Source organism: Asterias amurensis, chromosome 4 (genome assembly GCF_032118995.1).
Source record: "Asterias amurensis chromosome 4, ASM3211899v1".
Classification (NCBI taxonomy): domain Eukaryota; kingdom Metazoa; phylum Echinodermata; class Asteroidea; order Forcipulatida; family Asteriidae; genus Asterias; species Asterias amurensis.
Window position 1 is genome coordinate 20,967,464 of NC_092651.1, and position 19,840 is coordinate 20,987,303.

At 37.4% G+C, this 19,840-nt stretch overlaps 1 protein-coding gene across 2 annotated transcripts in view; it reads right to left on the reverse strand.

Annotated features, from left to right (window-relative positions):
- LOC139935910 (amyloid beta precursor protein binding family B member 1-like) overlaps positions 1-19,840 on the reverse strand; it is a 94,014-nt gene that overhangs the window by 25,290 nt on the left and 48,884 nt on the right. For both annotated transcript variants that reach the window (XM_071930534.1, XM_071930535.1), the window contains 3 exons: positions 13,406-13,561; positions 12,176-12,334; positions 8,802-8,929 (listed from right to left, as the gene is read on the reverse strand). In XM_071930534.1, coding sequence (XP_071786635.1) covers positions 8,802-8,929; positions 12,176-12,334; positions 13,406-13,561 — 443 coding nt within the window. The remainder of the gene's footprint in view (positions 1-8,801; positions 8,930-12,175; positions 12,335-13,405; positions 13,562-19,840) is intronic.

Consider the following 19,840-nt stretch of genomic DNA (forward strand, 5'->3'; position numbering starts at 1 on the left):
CCGCTATCGTCTCACGTAAGACGATAGAGGACGAAACCGAAAAAATCTAGGAGTACCCAACACCCACATCATATCATGAACAGTATGCTCTGTAATGTCCTTGTTATTGACAATTTACTGGTTGGGGAGGCAACCTCAAAAGCATAATTCATTTCCCCCCTTTAACAACACGACTACCAATCCATTTGAGTGGCCATTAGGTACGATGCCTTTTTTTATAACCAGTAAGCGTGATGTTTATTTGAGGACAGATCCGTGTTCCAGGCAGCAATAACTAGGAGTACTTTAGTACAGTAAAAATGAGACGACAAGGAGTGGCTCAGGTGTTGTGAGGATGCACGTTGTCATTTAAAGCGTCTGTGTACTTTTTGTAGGCCACAAAGTCCACAGATTTACATTAAACTTACACGGTTAGAAGATAATGGTGCTAGAATTAAGCTTCCCTTATAACATGCTCAGGTGCTGTAGTTTTTGAGAAATGAGTAAAACAATGTCGCAAAAACCATTTTAGCAAGTACAACAAACTTACCAGTATTGGTACTTAATATATCATACAATCATTCTAAAATAGACCAAAATTATTTTCATGACATTGTTTTACTCATTTATAAAAAACTACAGCACCTCAGCAAGTAATATTTAAAGGGAAGCTTTCTACCTCCAATATCTTCACGCCAGGTAAGTTAAATGTATATCAGTAGACATTGTGTTTTGTGTACCCAAACCCTTTAAGCGTCCGATACCCTCAAACAGCAAAGAGAATGTAACAGGCTATCATCTTTTTGAATACTTACCTGTATTGATTTTGTTTTAGTTGAATCTACTAACATTTTATTCTATATGATATTATTCCCTATGCTATGACTTGTGTGTGCAGTTTATTTTACTTCAGTTTTATTTACAGAATTGACAAGCTCAAGTTACTAGTCCTTTTTACGATGTATTTGTTTAGTATAAAAGCCATTTTGTATGCAGAGTTCTTTTTGGTCATTTGCGATCCACTTCAGTTGCCTTTTTATTTCAAGTGCAATGTAAGTGCACTGTGTATTTTATGGTGTGTCACCAGTAGAATCTGGTTTCCTTTCTGAAGATTTTAAAATGTTATCTCTTCATTGTATTTCCCCCTGAAAGGAATATTAAGCTGTGTGAGATTAAATGGCTGTGGCTATTGCTTGATCGTCCATGTAGCATGCATTAAAGAATAGGAAGCCACTTGAAAACACCCTTAGTACCTTGTGACTATTAAATGCAGTGGACACTATTGGTAATTACTCAAAATAATTGTTAGGATAAAATCTTACTTGGTAGGAGAGATTGGTAGTATAAAACATTGTGAGAAACAGCACCCTCTGAAGTGACGTAGTTTTCGAGAAAGACGTAATTTCCCAAGAATTTGATTTCAAGACCTCAAGTTTAGAATTTGAGGTCTCGAAATCAAGCATCTGAAAGCACACAACTCCGTGTCACAAGGGTGTTTTTTCCTTTTATTATTATCTCGCAACTTCGACAACCAATTGAGCTCAATTTTCCACCGTTTTTTTTACTTTATGCATATGTTGAAACACAGCAAGTGAGAAAACTGGTCTTTGACAATTACCAGTAGTGTCCAGTGTCTTAAAAGCAAATCATTTTGCCAGATTATATTCAAATCTTACTTGCAAACTGCTAACTTGGACACATCTTCACCCCTCTATCTCCTTTTGGGGTGGGAGGGAGAGCTAGTTCATTTCCATCCTCAAGTTTGTGATAAATAGCCAATTTGATGTTTTATGATGGAAAAAGCAACAGACGTAGCAAAAAAATAAAAAATAAAGTCTTACCAAAGGAAAGAGCAATATATTCAGCAAAATAATTTGTTTTTCTGTGATCCAATACTAAAATTGTCCTATTACAATGTTGAAAGTACTGTTGTTATAGCTCACATACAACTCTATCACTTAAATTCATTGTATATTTTTAACTTTATAATTTGAACTTTCCTTTACAACCATAGTGTGATCAAGAAATAATCCCACAGGATTAGTGTACAAATTGGCATCAAATGACCTTTCAGATTTAGTCAATCGAAGACGAAAGAAGAAAAAAACATGAGCGTTATTAATCATGTTGCCCTTCTGTTGAGACTTTTCATTCCTGCATTTTACACATCAACGCACGTAATTGAAACCCATAGGGTGGGTCGTGTGCATGTAGGCCAAACAAACATGTGCATGAGGACATACACAAAATGTGAGACCCATGCAGCCCGTCATTTGTGTGGTGTTTTTTTTGCGTGTGCCCCCAACGGAAACTCCAACAATACGATTATGAATTAATAATCACACTTAAATCAATAAACAAGTGCACTGAATTATGAATGTGCGTATGTAGCAATCATTTCCACGCGACGGATCAGCGACAGTTTCAAAAAAACGTGGTGACGAATCCTTAAGCTCCGAGGCGGCAGGAGAAAAAAACGGAAAACCGTCGAAAAATCGCAGAGGGTTGGAAAACCGAGGTGCTTATAACTTTGTTATTCCAGTCTGTTGGAAGAATTGAAGGACTGATTTGAAATAATGAAGGTGGACAACTGGAAGGTGCATAAGTGAATTATCAACGGTATTGTGTGAGTCACAGGGTATGGTCGGCATCTTAGCTTTGCAGAGGGGCGGCAAGGGGATAATAAAATAATGACACAAATAGTAGCCTTTTCTTGGGAGGATTAATGAATAAGAAGGCCTTGTTTTATTTCATTAGAATGTAATTTAAGATGTTGCAAACGCCTTGTTTTCTTAAGGGTATGTTTGTAGAGGTTACACTGAAATAAATGTGTAAATTTGAAATCATGTGGTAATTTATGAATTGAAAATTTACTTGGTTTTTTTGTATGCTAGTTTCTTTCTTTATTTTTATTACCATCTTAATTTTGACCCTAAATAAAAAGTTTGGTTGGCAGCAATAAAAAGACACTGGATTATTGTGACAATGATCACTGTTTTTTTTTTTATGTTTTTTTTTTATATTTTTATTTTATTTACATCTAACATATTCTCATAAACCATGCATTCCCCACCCCCATTATCCTTTTCAGAAATACAGTAATAGATCTGCAATATTTAAATGAAATATAAAATATTGAAAACAGTAAAACACGCAACAGACATTTCTGTCACCCCAGCGGTTTATGTGTCGCACCCTCCTCAATAACGCAATGCATGGTTTGTCTTCTTTTTCTTTAGCCAGATTCAACCTTGACATTGCGGCTGTACTTTCATACTAATACTGGCGGCACGAAAGACAGGTGTTGAAGTCTGAATTTATTTATTATATTATCCAAGCCTTAATGGGCGCCTACATGTACAGACGTAGACCACCGTTCGGTATCGATGTTGAAACATTGGCCTAATTTCGTGGCACTGCTTAATGCAGAGTGTGCTGTGCTACGGCCCATGAAAGACTAGAGGATCAGGTTGGATTGATGGTTTCTTTCCCTGCCTTTCACCTCTGTGGACCCCAGTTCGAATCCCACCTCAACCTGAAGTCTTACATGTGGATCAGGTTTTTAGTCCCTGATTGCATGGGTTATTCTCTATTGGGGTTTTCCTGCCACATCTAAAAACTGAACATTTCTTCTTGTTTCCATTCCTGTTCATGAGACCTCAACTTCAAGACCATTTTAGATCGGTAATATTTTGGGAGCCTGAATGACCAAGGGTGGAGGAGGGTGAGATAGAGGCAATAGACCGTATTGAATATGACGTCACCGTTCAAATATCTGACCCACAACATGGCCTCTGTGCGCGTGTGCGTGCGTGCATGTGAAGTAGAAATTAAACCGGGAATGTTGCGTGCTGCGTGCTTCATTGATGTACGCATTTGGATGCGCGTACGGTTTGCCCTACAAGATGGCGACTTTCATAGCAAAAAAGGGGTTGTTCAATACGGTCCATAGGGTAGGGAAAAACCAAGGCCATAAAGGGTGAGAGAGGCGACACTAAGGGCTATGGGTGGAACACACTGAGACTTTTGGCCCACAGAGCTAGCTGACAAGAAGAAGCAGGTGCCAAGACTCTCATAATTTACAAGTAGACTGAAACTGACCTCTACTATCTTGACCTACTAACAAATTCCAAAGAATATTCATTTTGGTTTTACCATATACACCAATGTGTGTTAGCACTGTATACTCGGTACTTTCCTGAATTCGGTGAAAAAAATCACAGGCATGGGTGGGATTTGAACCCACAACCTTTGCAAATCTAGAGCAGTGTCTTACCAACTAGACAGTTTTTAAAACTCCAAGGGTTTATCATTTTGATGGAGCTACATAGTGATTTGCCAAATACGCAAAATGGCTGATGAAAATTAATGAAAAACAGAAATACATGGTTTTCTTTTAGAGTTGAAGGTTCTATGTTTACATGATAAATAACGATTCAAATCGATGGAAAACCTTGATTTGGTTCCATACTTTTTCTTTGATCCTCTTGTTTGAGCAAAAGTTGACCAAATCTTGCAGCCGCTCTGGGCATTTGGTACAAACCGCTTGACACGGCTATGGTCTCTAATGTGTAAACGGTTAAATAACGATTGATTAACATCTTCATTCTTCATGAAATCTGGCTCCATCTTTTTTTAACAGACTATCACCCCCCCCCCCCCCCTTCATTTTTAGATGCACAAATATTTTAACCTGTACATGATGTCAAATCAAACAATTTAAAAACATCCACAAAAATACCTCTTCTCATTTCATAAATGAATGGGCGTTGATGAGGAAAATTAATTCCAAATGGTCCTCATCAATCAAGCAACAGACTCAGTAATCCCATCATGTATTACTAGTCCATGGCTCACAAATTACTCAATTCCAATCTGTCACAATCCATATACAAATTAAGCGCCCAAGGGCTGAAGTCACATAACACTAGAGATATTTCCATTAAACCGCTAAGCAGAAACTAGAAACTCCAGGGCTGAAGTCACATAGAGTCATTTTCATTAAACCGGTAAGCAGAAATTAGAAACTCCAGGGCTAAAGTCATATAACACTAGAGCAATTTTCAGTTAACCGCTAAGCAGAAACTAGAAACTCCAGGGCTAAAGTCACTTAACACTAAAGCCATTTTCATTAAACTGCTAAGCAGAGAGTAGATTTGCGTTATATCGAGTCAGGTAACTGGACAATCTGGAACGTGATGATGTTTACATGTACAGAGCAGGGCTCTCCCTAGGATTGGTCAAAACTGTAGAAGTGTGGAATGGAAGTTTAACCAAAGCACACTGAATGGGGGACACTTGGTGGCAGCAGACTTACCAGGTAAAATCCATTGTTCTCGGTAATGTGCGCATGCTCAGAACTACATAAACAATGACAATTTACCTGGTAAGTCTGCTGCTACCTAGCGTTCCAAAGTCTCCCATTGGAATGAGGTCATTATAAGAACATTTTTCTACTTGGTGTTTATCTTGGTTTTCAAAGCCCCTCTGTGCACTGATCTAGAGCATTTTTAATGCTTTGTTGATATTGATGATTTTTGTGTGTTTGATCCGGATGGTTAGTAAGCAGTTTGAACTGGCTAATACTATTTTCTTACTACTGGTGATAATCTGACTTATTTTCTGAGCACAAAACAATTTTAAAGAGACAATTAAACTTCAGTTAATTCTTAAATCTGCCGCTTGACCTAGGGTTTACTGTATAGACGACGTATTAACGACATACATGTAGAGCATTTAAAAAAAAAAAAAACTTCAAGTACTTTCGTAGGTATTAGATTTTCACTAAAATACCCCGAACACACCATACACGACCATTCACAGACAATGATGGCATGCTTGGGATATAAAACAATTAGCCGCTCGCTCTCTTCTACAGTCCCCCCACCTTTAAAGAAGAACCCAATCCACTGACCATGGTTTTATATTACTGTGTGAGTGTGTGGTGATTCAGGGATGCTTCATCATTATTCATAGTCTCTCTCTCTCTCTACTATGTAGATTGCCACGGGGAAGTTATCTACTCATATCCTATTATTCCGACGCGCTGAGGCACTCTGGGGGTAATTTACACTTTTTGTTGTCGTCCATTTTGCGCGGAGAGTGATGGTAATATATGGAGATTGCATGCAGCTCATTTACATGTAATGTGCACGGTCAACAATGATTGTGTTTTTTTAACATTATGTATGTGAGGCCTGTAAAAAAATCATGCATCTTTAAAGGTAGTATAGTCTCGGATTTACGCCATCTTTGCAGGCAACTTGGGTTTTGGCTTTGAGCTGCTTCGGGCATTCAAATGTGGGAGAAAAATTACCATTTAAAATTACATGAGCAAAGCAAATACATCATTTGAAACCTTTGTCAAAACAAATTATATCTTCTCCTTTTCATGAGAACATTAAGCGTGCACTAAGAACACTCAAAGCAATTGCTGAAATAATAAAATAATGCTAAAAAAAATAGAGTTTCCTCCTCCCCCTCCTACAAAATAAAACTGGCCGAGTTTGCTTATTTCTTTAAATTTGTGGGGGCTTTTAAAACACAGTCCCCCCCCCCCAAAAAAGGGGGAGGTTTTCCTTTACGTGTCACTGACACATGGTTGTAATATAGCCTACATGAACTAGTGTAATCTAACCAAACCTGTTCTGCCCCTATCCTCATAAACTTTAAAACAAAATTGAAGTCAATAAGTGTGGGAGTTGTTTTCCTTCAAATGTCACTGACACATAGCTGTAACATTCTGGTGTCATCCAGCTATACCTGTCCCCTAAGTCTCATGTGTCGTTTCTGTATTCTAAGTATGAATGAGTAATTGTTATGAATAAGATGCATGGGGTGACTCACTATGGGGCCCTGGATAGGTGGTTGCTGGAGAAGCGGTTATTAACACCCATCAAGTTTTAATTGTTCTCACCTAAGACAATGGACATATTAATACTTACGAAGGTGTCTTTAGAATGGAAATGCTCTTGACCAGTTTAAAATTTCTTTTGTTTTAAAACTTTAAAGTAATAATTTGTTTAATCTCAAAATGTGAAGTAAGTTGTTGCAGACTGCTTACCAACCAAAAGTACCTAGATGCTATAAATGCAAATTATAGTTAATGGCCCGTTTTGACCCCAGCAAAGTCTTTGCTGCTTACACTGTTCAACATGTGCAAAAAAAACAAAATCACATATTTTACTGGGTTCTCGCGTTCAAATATGCGCCAGCATTGTGTTGTAAACACAAATTCTTATTTCCTGAAAAAAACAAATTTTGAAAAAGATTCTTTCAACAAAACAAAGGATGCTCTGGTGTTGAAACCAAAACAAAAGCTTATCTAGAAAAAAAAGGCTATAAAAGCCTGGCAATCAATTCCGGCTATAGAAAAAAATAAATACTGATCCTCGATGATGGAGGCCTGGACTCGATTTTGGATTGCCTCGTTAGCGTAAGTGGATTCCCAGAGGTTTGCCACGTAGGGTTAACCCCCCACCCCCCCTTCATAAATCCTCATAATGTAATTGGTTGCTGAGCTGGAGAAAGAGAATTTAGACTAAAAGGTCAATCAGACTAAAAAAGGTCAGACGGGTTGAGCTGGAAATCTTTTCTAAAAACCAAGGATTTTTTCTTCTTCTTCGTCTTCTTCCAATATTGGATTAAGGATCAACAAGGGCTTGAAATCCCATTAAAGGTAACTCCATTCCCGTCTCCCAGATTTTCAATAAACATACAAACCTGTGAAGATTTTATCACATCTCCAGTTTTAGCTAAAGAATAAATAGCGGTTTGGTCAAATCTGTTTTTTCCATGTTCATAAAAGTACTTTTTGTGAATTTGGCTATCAAAAGCAATTTTTACTTATTTTTATTTATTTGATTTTTTATATTGGGTTGTGTGTTTTGGGGTTTATTTTTTTATTAGGGGGAGGGAATGTCTTGAAAAATTGTTTTTATTTTAATGTTTTTTTTTGTTGCTTTGTCATAATTATGCTTCTAGATGTTTGGTAGAATTGGACTTTATAATTAATGAAACTCTCCGAAGTTAATTAATCAATGTTTACATATTGGGGTGGTTCTTTGTTTATTTATTTTTATTTTTTTTTTTGGGGGGGGGGGATTATTTACCAACCGCGTACTTTGTCTCTAAAATGTCAATATTTTTGACACCTTATATAATTTGTTCCCCTCTTTATTTTTATTTCTTTTGTCTGGTTCTCACACTATCATTTGTCTCTGCACTTTTAGATGTTTGTGGTTTTTTTTTTGGTTTTTTTTTGTGTTTCATTTTCTTTTCTTTACTCGCTCCCTTAAAGTATTTTGTAAATGTTTGCATTTCATAAATTTCACCATTGAGAAAGATTTTTGTGAAAGTGATGAGTGTTTGTTATAACGTGGTCTACTGATCTAAGGTTTTTACTTCATTATTGTGTGCTCTTACTTTTTGTATTTAATTAAATAACTATATGTTGACTGATTTAATGGTTAACTGTTTATTTTGTTGTTATTTCCTGTACAGCGTTTTGAGATTTTTATGTAAAACTCAATATATGGAGAATAAATTATTATGAATGAATATAATGATGGTTTGTTTTTGCTAGCAGCAGCTTTAAAGAAACATTTTTTTTAAAGCTGCAAATTTTACCCAAAGAAATTTACACGTAGCATATATCATTCCAAACAAAAATGTGATTTGACCGTTGTACAGTTAATCATTTTGTTTAATTAATCAAGTACTACAGCTTTATCAAAAGCGTCTGTTAGAGCATGTCACGATTTATGTTTCACAACAACAATTAATGTTATTACGAAAGAAATGTTTTCTGCACAAGGACTTACCTTCCATTATCACGACCAACTCCCCAGACTCTGATGCTGCAGACATGTTGAGAATTAAGTATCGTTCCGTCGTTAGGGTCTGTCAACTTCAAATATTCATCCTCCAGAACCATGTACATGTCTTTGCCCTGTATACACCGAGAGAAAATAGCCAATTAATCATTTAGACAATGTTAGAGACCATTCATTTTTTTGTACGGAGTATAGTCAGGCCTGTGAGTGGACCCTTTAAAATAGAGCTGAAACACTACATGATCTAAGAATGATCGTATAATGTCAAAGTAAGAGCGTGTCACGCATTTACGCTGGTTGAATTGGTGCACCCCATTAATCCAGTAACAAGGCTAAAAAATGCCCAGGCAATGCTAATATTGTTAATTTCTTTAATAACACTTTGTCAGAAAAAAAAATAAACAGAAATAACTTAAAATGTTGTTTTGAAATTGTTTAGAAATTGGGATACTATGTTAACATACTACTTTAGACAACTTCATATCAGGACATGACCTTTTACTTTGACCTCTTTATGTGGATGGAAGTAGGTCAAACCTTGCGGCCGTTTGCGATCGTGATGGGCATTTTGTTACAAGGCGCTTGTGGCCGCTATGGTCTGAAAGAGTTAATCATCAGTGATGACAGAGAGAGAAGAAGAAGAAGAAGAAAAGACCAAGAGCATAGATGCAGTTTTGGTATCTTTTTCTGTGTGCATACTTTCAGGCGATTGTGAGTTAACTTATACAACATGTTGGAAACCCCACAAGGCGTTGTGAACGCAGTAGTCTCTAAAAGTCTCTAAAAGGGTTAATCATCATTGACGATAGAGGGAGAAAAAAAATTCCACTGATTCCACTTAAAGCCATTATACACTTTCGAAACGGTATTGTCCAAGTCCCACACATTGTGTATCACAACTTATATATAACATAACAAACATGAGAAAATTTAGGCTCAATCGGTCATCGGAGTCAGGAGAAAATAACGGGAAAACCCACTCTTGTTTCCGCCGTGTCATGACATGTGTTTAAAATAAATCCGTAATTCTCGCTATCGAGAATTGATATTGTTTTAATGTTTTCTCAAAAAGTAAAGCATTTCATGGAATAATATTTCAAGAGAATTTTTTTACCATTACCTTCTGTAAACCCTGTAAATTATTTGTAAATCTGTAAAAAAAAAAATTTTTTTCTGTACCGAAAGTGTATAATGGCTTTAAAGGGAAGGTTTACAAATCTATGTTTGGTAATAAACAATGGCAATGAAGACTTTGGATTAGAAGCATACCGTAGCTTTCAATAGTATAAAGTATTTTTAGAAACATTTCACTGCCAAGTAATCTGGGTATGTAAAAAATATATAAGTTTTTATGCCCCAGAAAGTGAATTCTTGTATTCCTCCGCAGGGACTATTTTTCATGCATTGACATATTGGCTCCAGATTTTCAGCGATATCTCAAAAACGCGACCTTTTGAAGTGAAATTTACACATGTTAGTTTTATTGTATTTCACTACATCTGTAATACGGTTAAAACTAAGCCAAATGTCCAAAAACCAAAGGTATACTTTGTCTTCGAATTATCGAAATCAGATTTATTTACCGCATGTGTCATTCAAGTACATTCATGTGGATAATAATAGTTGTGTAGAGCCAACGCCTCCCACGAATCCCAAACGGCGGTGCGGTTTGGAGTGGATGGTACACAAATTGTTCTTGACATTTTCCTTTTTCACCACCTGTGACATTTGATGATCCTTTCAATTCTTTGAATCATACATTAACGTCCGTCTAAATGTCCGGCAGTCTTAAAATGTTCCCAATTTCCAAATTGATCCTGGCGCTAAGGAATCAATGTTATGCTACCAGGATCCTAGCTTGTTTTTTTGATTACCTGTAGGGGACATGTGTGTGGATTTTTTTTGTATTTTTAATTTTTACATTTTGCCCCAAATCGGTGAGAGATGGAAGGGATAAAAAGAAGGGCTTCAAGAAGTTTTCGTTGACATTTAAGATTCTTGATACGGTGGCATTAACCTGCTTGAGCATCTGCGAGTCTTTAATCTCAACTCAATGTGACAGCTCAGAATAACCGAGTAAGTACATTTTGAAAGCAGGGGGGACATAATGCGTGAGTTATGCATAAATTGCATGTTTATAAAGGGAAGGTATATGTTTGGTTATCACTCTTAAAAGTAAAGGCAATAAAAACTCTTGGTTAGAAGCCTAAAGGCCCGGTCCAACTGCAGCGATAACGAGAACGATAACGATCACGACGCAAAGAGAACGCGTTCTATTTGGTTGAATTGCTCCACGCAGAATACGCACACGCTCATTCAACCAATAGAATGCGTTATCTTTGCGTCGTTATCGTTATCGTTCTCGTTATCGCTGCACTGGGACCGGGCCTTAAAACAGTTTTTGACAGTAAAAAGTATTTACCGAATCATTTCACTTCAAGGTAATGTGGTTTTTATGCCCCCAAAATTTAATCTGAGAAGCTTTACTGACAGTAATTTTGTATTAGATTGTGCACTCCTATTAGTGATTATTCTTCCTCGGTGTGGATTTCAAAACCATAACATGACCACCTTTGGAAATGAAGTTTTCTTATGTTGGTTTTATTGTACACATCTATATTTATATAGGATTACAAGCAGTGGACACTATTGGTAATTACTAAAAAATAATGGGGAGAGGTTGATAGTTTAAAACATTGTGAGAAACGGCTCTCTCTGAAGTGACGTAGTTTTCGAGAAAGAAGTAATTTTCCACAAATTTGATTTCGAGACCTCAAGTTTAGAATTCGAGGTCTGGAATTCAAGCATCTGAAAGCTTACAACTTTGCGTGACCTGGGTGTTTTTTCTTTCATTTTTTTCCCCTCGCAACTTCGAGGACCAATTGAGCTCAAATTTTCACAGGTTTGTTATTTTAAGCATATGTCGAGATACACCAAGTGAGAAGAGTTGTATTTGACAATTACCAATAATGTTCAGTGTCTTTAAAGCAATTGAAAGGTTCCACTTTCGCTTAGTGGATGGATGGGACTTTCTTTATTAACTTCACGTACTGCTGCGCTGAGAGTGGATCTCAATTGATCTCAATGTTTCGACTAGCTTGCTCTAGTCATCGTCAGGAGACTGAAAAGTGGGATAGAAGTGGGCTTATTTAACGGGGTTCAGAGTTTTCAGTGTAGAGTCAGTCACTGCTCTGATTATTAACAGGTTACCAGCCAAAGATACATTTCATTTACATTGCTGTGACTGGTGCTCCATTCCATTTTTGCTTAGAAAAGAAATTCCTCAAGCAAAATTTTCAGCTTTCTGAAGTTGGGGCCAGATTTACATTTTGATGAACAAAACAAATGTTGTTCCCCCTTACCTCTCCCCAGATTCCAGCTGTATCCCTGATGTCATTCTTTCGGTAGGACAGTTGTCGGATGCAGTTATTGACCGCCAGGCTGCTCTTGCCCGGCGAGAGATCTGAGTCCTCCATCTCCACCCATCCCAGGGAGCGGACGTGGAAGCGGATACCCCTCGGCTACAAGACGACGGAGGAGAAAAAACAAGATTAAAGGCAGTTACAATGTGAGCTCTAATAACCCACCAGGGAGGAATGAAGATGTTCAGGGGGGGGGGGGGTGAACTCGGGAGGAGGTCATACTCTCTGTCTTGTCTTTAGGCGAGTGAACTTTTCATCCCCCAGATTTCCCCCCTCTTTTTCATTTGGTAATTGGATCAGAACACAAAGAGTTATTTTTGAATTATTTTTCAATTCAGGAGGAGGTCACACTCTCAGTGTTGTCTTTAGAGTGAGTGAACTTTTCAACCCCCCCCCCCTCTCTTTTTTCATTGGTAAATGGATCAGAATATTAAGAGTTATTTTTGGACTATTTTTGAATTCAGGAGGTGGTCACACTCTCAGTGTTGTGTCAGGGTTAGTGAACTTTTCATCCTCCCTTCCTCAGATGTTACCCATTTTTTTCTTTGGTAATTGGATCAGAACAAAAAGAGTCATTTTTGAAGGTGGTTTTCATTGCAGCGGGTTTGCTTGTCCTACTTTTGCTGAGTTTTAAGTAACAAACAAGCTGTGAAAGTTTGGGGTGTGTATGCAAGAAAAAATTACTTGTATTAATTCAAGTTGCTTAATCCTTTAAAGGTAGTGCACACTATTGGTAATTACTCAAAATAATTATTATCATAAAACCTTTCTTGATTACGAGTAATGGGGAGAGGTTGATAGTAAAAAAAAATAGAGAGAAACTATTCATTTCTGTATAATCATCACAATATTCCCAGACACCACAGATATTATTAACGTTTTTTAATCAAATACTTGTCAATAAAAATATCAACAAAAACAATGTGAAACAGAAATTTTGTTTTTTGGTAACATTGAAAATTTTCATTTTTGGACAGGACCTTCAGTTTGATCGCTTTGAGATGGTAAAAAAAATGGCGGCCGTTTGCAGCCACTATAAATAATGGGCATGTTTTGAGGGTGCTATGGTCTCTTATAATAAAGGAGCATCAAATCATTTCATTTTCTCCACTTCTTTACTAAGAAAAATGACTTGAGATCAACTACTCCAAGATAATCCTTAATACTCACGCTCTTTTCTTTTGATGTCGGTGGTTCTGGATCTTTCTCTGAGCCTGGTCCTAGTTTGAGGTTAGCGTAGCGTATTGTGGACTGCTGGAAGTCCTTCAAGCTGTTATCCCCGTCTCCTCCATCCTGGCTCTCGGATTCTGTGTTCAACCTCTCCAGCTGCAGAGCAAAGAAAAGGTCAACAAGAATTCAATACAAATCTGAAATTTTAGATAAACTCTTCCTAGAAACACTTCCAGCAGGGTTGAAATAGTGGAATTGTTGTTTCCCCTTGCGCTGATGTCTGTAAGCTCTGTGCACTCAGTATTTTCCCTGTGTTTTAAAATCACAGGCATACTACTTGGGTAGGATTCAAACCCACAACCTTTGCCAATCTAGAGTAGATGTCTTACCAACTAGACCACCGAGATTGCCCGGTAGAGAGGCAGTTTGAATCCTATATTTTAGCAGCGGGTACTGCATCGATTTACGCTAAATTTAACGTTTAAGATTCAAGTCATTTCAATGTAGAATCAATATGAGAAAGAAAATAGACCCCACTGGTATAGTGGAGTTATTTAAATCCTGTGTACAATTTAATGACCCCCCCCCCCATAGGATAAAAAACAATGACTAAACAGTTACATAATTAAAAAAAGAATCTTTTTAGTATTTGTCCCAAGTTAATGATTCATTCAAGTTTTTGTGACCTGTATGAATATGTATGACCTGTTTTTGCTTTAAGAATACATTTCTTGAGTAATATTCTCCATAAAATTAGCCAATGTTAATTATTATTTCCTCCCCCAATGTTTGTCTCTCATCACTGTCTTAACACACCAAAAATATGCGCACGCTGCATTAATAAGTAAGAAAAACAGTGAGCAGCCCTCCGTCACTTCTGGCACAGTGCCAAATCCATCTCATCCCCTGCATTTCATTTCACACCTTCCCCGCTGGAGAGTCCGTACTCTGCTCGCGTGCAAAATAAAACCGGCAACCAGCCTAGGGGCCAAACCACTACCCCGATGCTTCATTTGCGTTAAAAGCGCGCAGGCATGTATAAATCCACGATGCATAATGCTGTGCAGAGGTGATGGGGAAACCTTAGCCGCGTGTGTCCCATGGACTTGTACAGTTTGATCATGTGTGTGAAATGTCACATTAAAGATGGTCGCTAATGCACCGGACATGAAGGAATTATGTTTCAGTAATATTCAAGTAATTGGTTGAGTTGAAATGTGTTTCTATTCCAGAGAGGGGGTGGGGAGTCCCATGCTGGAAATCCAGACAAAGGGAGAAGGAAATGTGACGAATGACAGGGGGGAAATCAAGTTTTTAAAAGGATAATACTCAACAACCACCTTTGATATTTGTATGTTTTAGTGAAATGACAAAAAATGTACCGGTAATGTTTTAAACCTGAATATCAGACTTGTATTGTTTGTGGTTTTATTTTTTAAATGACCATAAAAATGGGCATTACTCATTTCAAGAACAGTTCAAAAACTCATCTACGTAGAGAAGCATATTGTTGAGTTTATTTTTCTTATTATTTTATGCTACTTTCATTGCTTTTGTTTTGTTTTTGTAGAGCAGCACCATGAGCATCGCTTGCGGCAGATACCGGAGCTATAAAAGTATCGATTGTTATTATTATTAATATGTTATTTTCACGACTTTGAACAGTTTTTTTTTTAACGGAACTACATCTCTGGGGGATTCATGGTTTGCCAATAGCCGATGTGACCTCTGACGTCACACGAAAACCATAACATGATTCGCGCGCATACCGCCGGGCAAAACCTTTGTGTTTTGGCAGCCAGCTAGAAAGTGTACGCAATCTTACTGTGACTGCGCAACTCAGTGCCCGGCGAAACATGACGTATAGAGTGTTTTGTCAACAGAGGGCGGTTTGAATGTAAACATAGGTCACATCGTCTATAACTTTTCATAAAATTGGTCACTTGTCCATAATTCATATCGAACAGCGAAGCTTTTCAAAACTGAGGCAGGCCTAGAATTTCATATTTGAGAGGGCAATGCCATTTTCATTTTAAAAAAAGGCACTTCTATTGGGAAATCTTAAAATCTATGGAAAACTTTTGAAGGGGCACCAAGGCCAAGACTAGGGCAACAAAGGCAATCCGGCCTCCATGGTCTCCGTGAAATTCCAGGCCTGCTGAGGTAGCCGGTCGGACCACTTGGCGTGAAATTTGACTGATCCTTGGGTGTTTTAACTGGCATTTGGGCAGCAAACCACTGTTGATGTATAGTGAGAACGCTGGGAATGGTACTCCTTTGACTTTATAATCAATCAGCTTTTCAGACTGGATCTTATCCACAAATTTTTAATTAGTAGTTACCACTACTTTGTCTTCAAATGAACCAAGTGGTAGCCTTATTGCAACTGACAGCCGTAGCTCTACCAAGACAACAGTTTCTTGACATCTTTCTTCAAGACGGCTGTACGTGTGTGACTCATGCAGTAGCCTGCAGTCCACATTCTTCAATAAGAAGACAGTTCTACTCCTTGATTCTGATGGAGTCTTGTTGAGAGATTTCATGACAGTTAGCGATGGATAATGAGAGTACAATTGCACAACTAGATTAAGCTTAGATTAGATTGCTCTGTTTTACGGCGGAGTTTATTGCAATGTTGTCATGTTGTGTCAATGTCTTTCGGAGTAGGAACGGATGAGAAGAAGATGAGGCTAATGTATCTCATGTACATGTGTACAGCAACTTCTTTTCTTTAACCCATCTCAGCCTGACTGGTCACAAAAAGACATTCCCTATCTTTAATGTGATGGACATTTTGTCATGTTTCCCACCTCATATCACTAATAATGAGAGTGTAAAAAAAGACACGTCTGGTTTGCCCGTAGATAGGCACTAACAGCATTTGTGTGTTCTACAGGAAATTCATTAGATAGGCAGATTAAAGACAGAGGGTTATATAAAGACAAAATAAAACAAATTGTAACAAAAATTAAGATGGGATATCAAATAATAAACCACAAGGGAAACTGACTGGGTACATTTTTAAATGATTTTTTAGGATTGAACAAGGTTGTATCGTTACCCGGGTGTGATCCCTGGCTACACGGCAGTTTGCGGTTTAATGGCTTCTGACAGACACCCCCGAACAAAGATAGTGACAAAATTGGGAGACCACAAACATAGGGCTAGATAGCTCAGTTGGTAGAGCGCCGGCACGTAAACCGGAGGTCGTTGGTTCAAATCCCGCTCTAGTAAATTTTTCTTTGTTCAATCCTAAAAAATTAAGATGGAATGGAACTAATAAAGAGTAAACAAATTAGTGGGTGTTCTGATCTGTCACATAATCATAAACGAGAATATATCTTTTATTGACTCGTACATGCAGCTCAGTATTTTATCTTCTACACTGTACTAAAAATAAATCTCTCAGTCACTGTATGAGTATCAGTAGTACTCGCTGTTGGAAAAGACTAGACAAAATGGACAACATATCCACGGGAGATTTTGTATAAAGGTGTTAAAAATAAACCCAGACTTTATGAGACGGTCAAGGGAAAACCTTGTAGGAAGGGAAATTGCTAGGGGGAAGTGAGGAAGGAAAACCCCACAATTAATGAGCGGTCAAGGAAATTTGTCTTGGAGATAAATATGTGACGCCCCATTAAAAAAAAATGGCAGAGCTCAGAAACAGTAAGATGACATTCAATGTGATGAAAACCCAAACATCATGATATCGATGTGTTAGAAATTATATGTTGTTTGGACGTACTATGGAGGCCTGAAGTAGGTGCTACCAAAGATTATAGAGCGCCGCAAGGCGCAAGATGCGAAACTGAAGCTTTATCTTTTGTTGGAACATGAAATACGCATGGGCGCCTTTTCAGCAAGTGAATGTTTTGTTTCCCATTGATAGGAATGATCATTGTCTGCACTGATCTGCACTGATCTACTGTTGTATCAAAAGAGTTACTTGCCGAAATGGCGTCCAGTGGGATTTCACATTCCAGCCCGAGTCCCGCATACTGCGCCTTGCGGCGCTTTATAATCTTTGGTGCTACTTGAAAACTTTCTATTCATATATTTGTTGAGCAAATAACAAAATATTCTCAGTTCCTTATTTTAGGTTGTCACAAAAAATGTAAAGAAAATGTTGTAATAAGTCCTATATATGATTTAATTTGTATAATCCCACTCTAGTAAATTGTTCTTTCTTAAACCCCCAAAAATCATTGATTGTACACTTAACATTTTTCATCAAGTCGTTACCACATGTCAGGAAGACCAAACAGCTTGCGTCTCAAACACTGAATTTCTAGTAGTTATTTTGATTATTTTTAAGATCTACATTCAGTTTGAAGATACACGTCTTAATTCATCTTACTTAAGTGTTTCATCTATTAATATTCGAGACCCTTAAGATTTTCATCCGCTTTTCCTGATGAAAATGTCTCCTCAGGCTATATGATTAAAAATTCAACCGTCTAAAAATAACGGCTTGAAATTAAAACCTATGCATATATACATCTCCTATGCTGCAGCGCGACTTCTCCCTTCTCCCTTCGTGTCAATTCTTCATCATCTTGTTCTCGTTCTTTCTCAAGAGGGTTTGCCGAGTCTCGACCGGACAGGCAGGTAATGGACTGAAAGCCGTATACGTCCATATGTGCACCGTGCATTTGATCACTCGTTACCGGGTAAATTGCCCTCACTCAGCAAACATGTCCAGACAGACCACGCGTAGCTCTGCAGTTACGGTTTCCTTTTTTTCTTAATCAAATATTCGCCAGCAATTTGCCCACTGACTGCATTTTCTCCGAACCTCTTGGCTCGGTGCAGTGGGTGTGTGGGAGAGCTTTGGGGTTATATAAAAGCAACAAAGCGGTTTGATTTTTTGGATTATTGCAAGGGGGTAAACGTTTTAATCAGAATTTGTTTTAAAGTTATTTTCAGATGGAAAAACAAACTCCACTATACTAAGCTGTCAATATTTTCCTTTATTAACTAAATAAACATTTACATTTTTAAAATTTGTTTTAATTAACCTTTAAAGTGTACACTTGCTACTCTAAATGTATGTGTTTTTTAAAGATTGTAGATGTATTATTCCATTTTGTCAGAGAATATTTAAGAACATCTTCTTTTTGCTTTCTTTTTGTCTTACCAGAAATGCATATTAAAAAAACCCTTACCGGGGACAAGGGGGCAATTGTCTTCATTGCCTGCAAGAGAAGTATCAGTCTTACCATTCTAAAAATAAAACCCCAATGCTTTAGTGCTTCTGTGTTTCTTATGACCTTATATGCCCAGACATAGCAACTACAGTTGATGTTTTGACTCATTTCTTTGTCACTAAAATATTGTTGAAAAATATTGAAAGCAGAAATTTTGTTTTGAATGGTAAATTTAACAACAGAGAAACATTTGAATGTCAACTCCGGACATGACCTTTACATAGGTGGTTGAGTGAAATTCAAACATTAATTATGAGTAGAAGTAAGTCAAAATCTTGCAGCCATTCAAGGCTGTTATTGGCATTTTTGCCCCAGCTGCTTGCGAAGTTCCGATTTGCGACCACTATGGTCTGTAAACGAGTTCAACATGTCAAACATCATTTTATTGCAGTGTACCAGGATCAACCACGAAGTGAACTTTAAGCCCTTATGAATTTATATGAGTGTTTCTGGGTGAAATATATGAGGTACTTCAATTTCTAATAAAATGTTCCATGAGTAAATCAGTACCTTGAGTGCTTTTGAAATCTTGAATGAAACGTGTCAGATGTGATGTTCCTTACCCTTGTGTTTACTGGTTGGTTTTTTCATGTGGCGTGTGATATTAAAAATGACATTTTCCCCCAATTTTTTTTATACAAATACATAGACAAATTTTAGCACTATATAATGATAATAATAATAATGGACATTTATAAAGCACCAGTATTCCATAGTTTTGATGCTTACAGCTGGTGCACAACAACAATTTATTTTTCTCATTGGGCTGTTTTTTTTTAGAACTTACAAATTTTAAAATTTTTAAAACTCATTGACCTTGTATTTTCAAATCAGATTTTTTCACGAGGCAATCAGTTAAACACACTGCATATATTTTGTTACTCTAAGTAGTGGGTTAGAAAGGAAATCCTATAGATAAAATCATAATTGAATTTTTGGAAATTGGTGAGGAATTGCACGTACTAAAAAATAAATTTAAACTCTTTTGAAACCTGCGGTTGGACCTAATGAGAAATTATTGACGATCTGCTCAAGGGAAGTACGTAAGACGTCACTAAGAAATAAACCTCAGATGACGGCTTCCAATAAATTCATCCTTAAGAATTAACAAGAAAAAGAAGACGGCGAGAAAAAAAATCTAATCCTTCGTGCCAGCCAGGCTGCTAGAGCGCGGTCCAACATTGCTTATCTTACAGCAGTTGTGTCGATGAGTCATCCTTTTCCC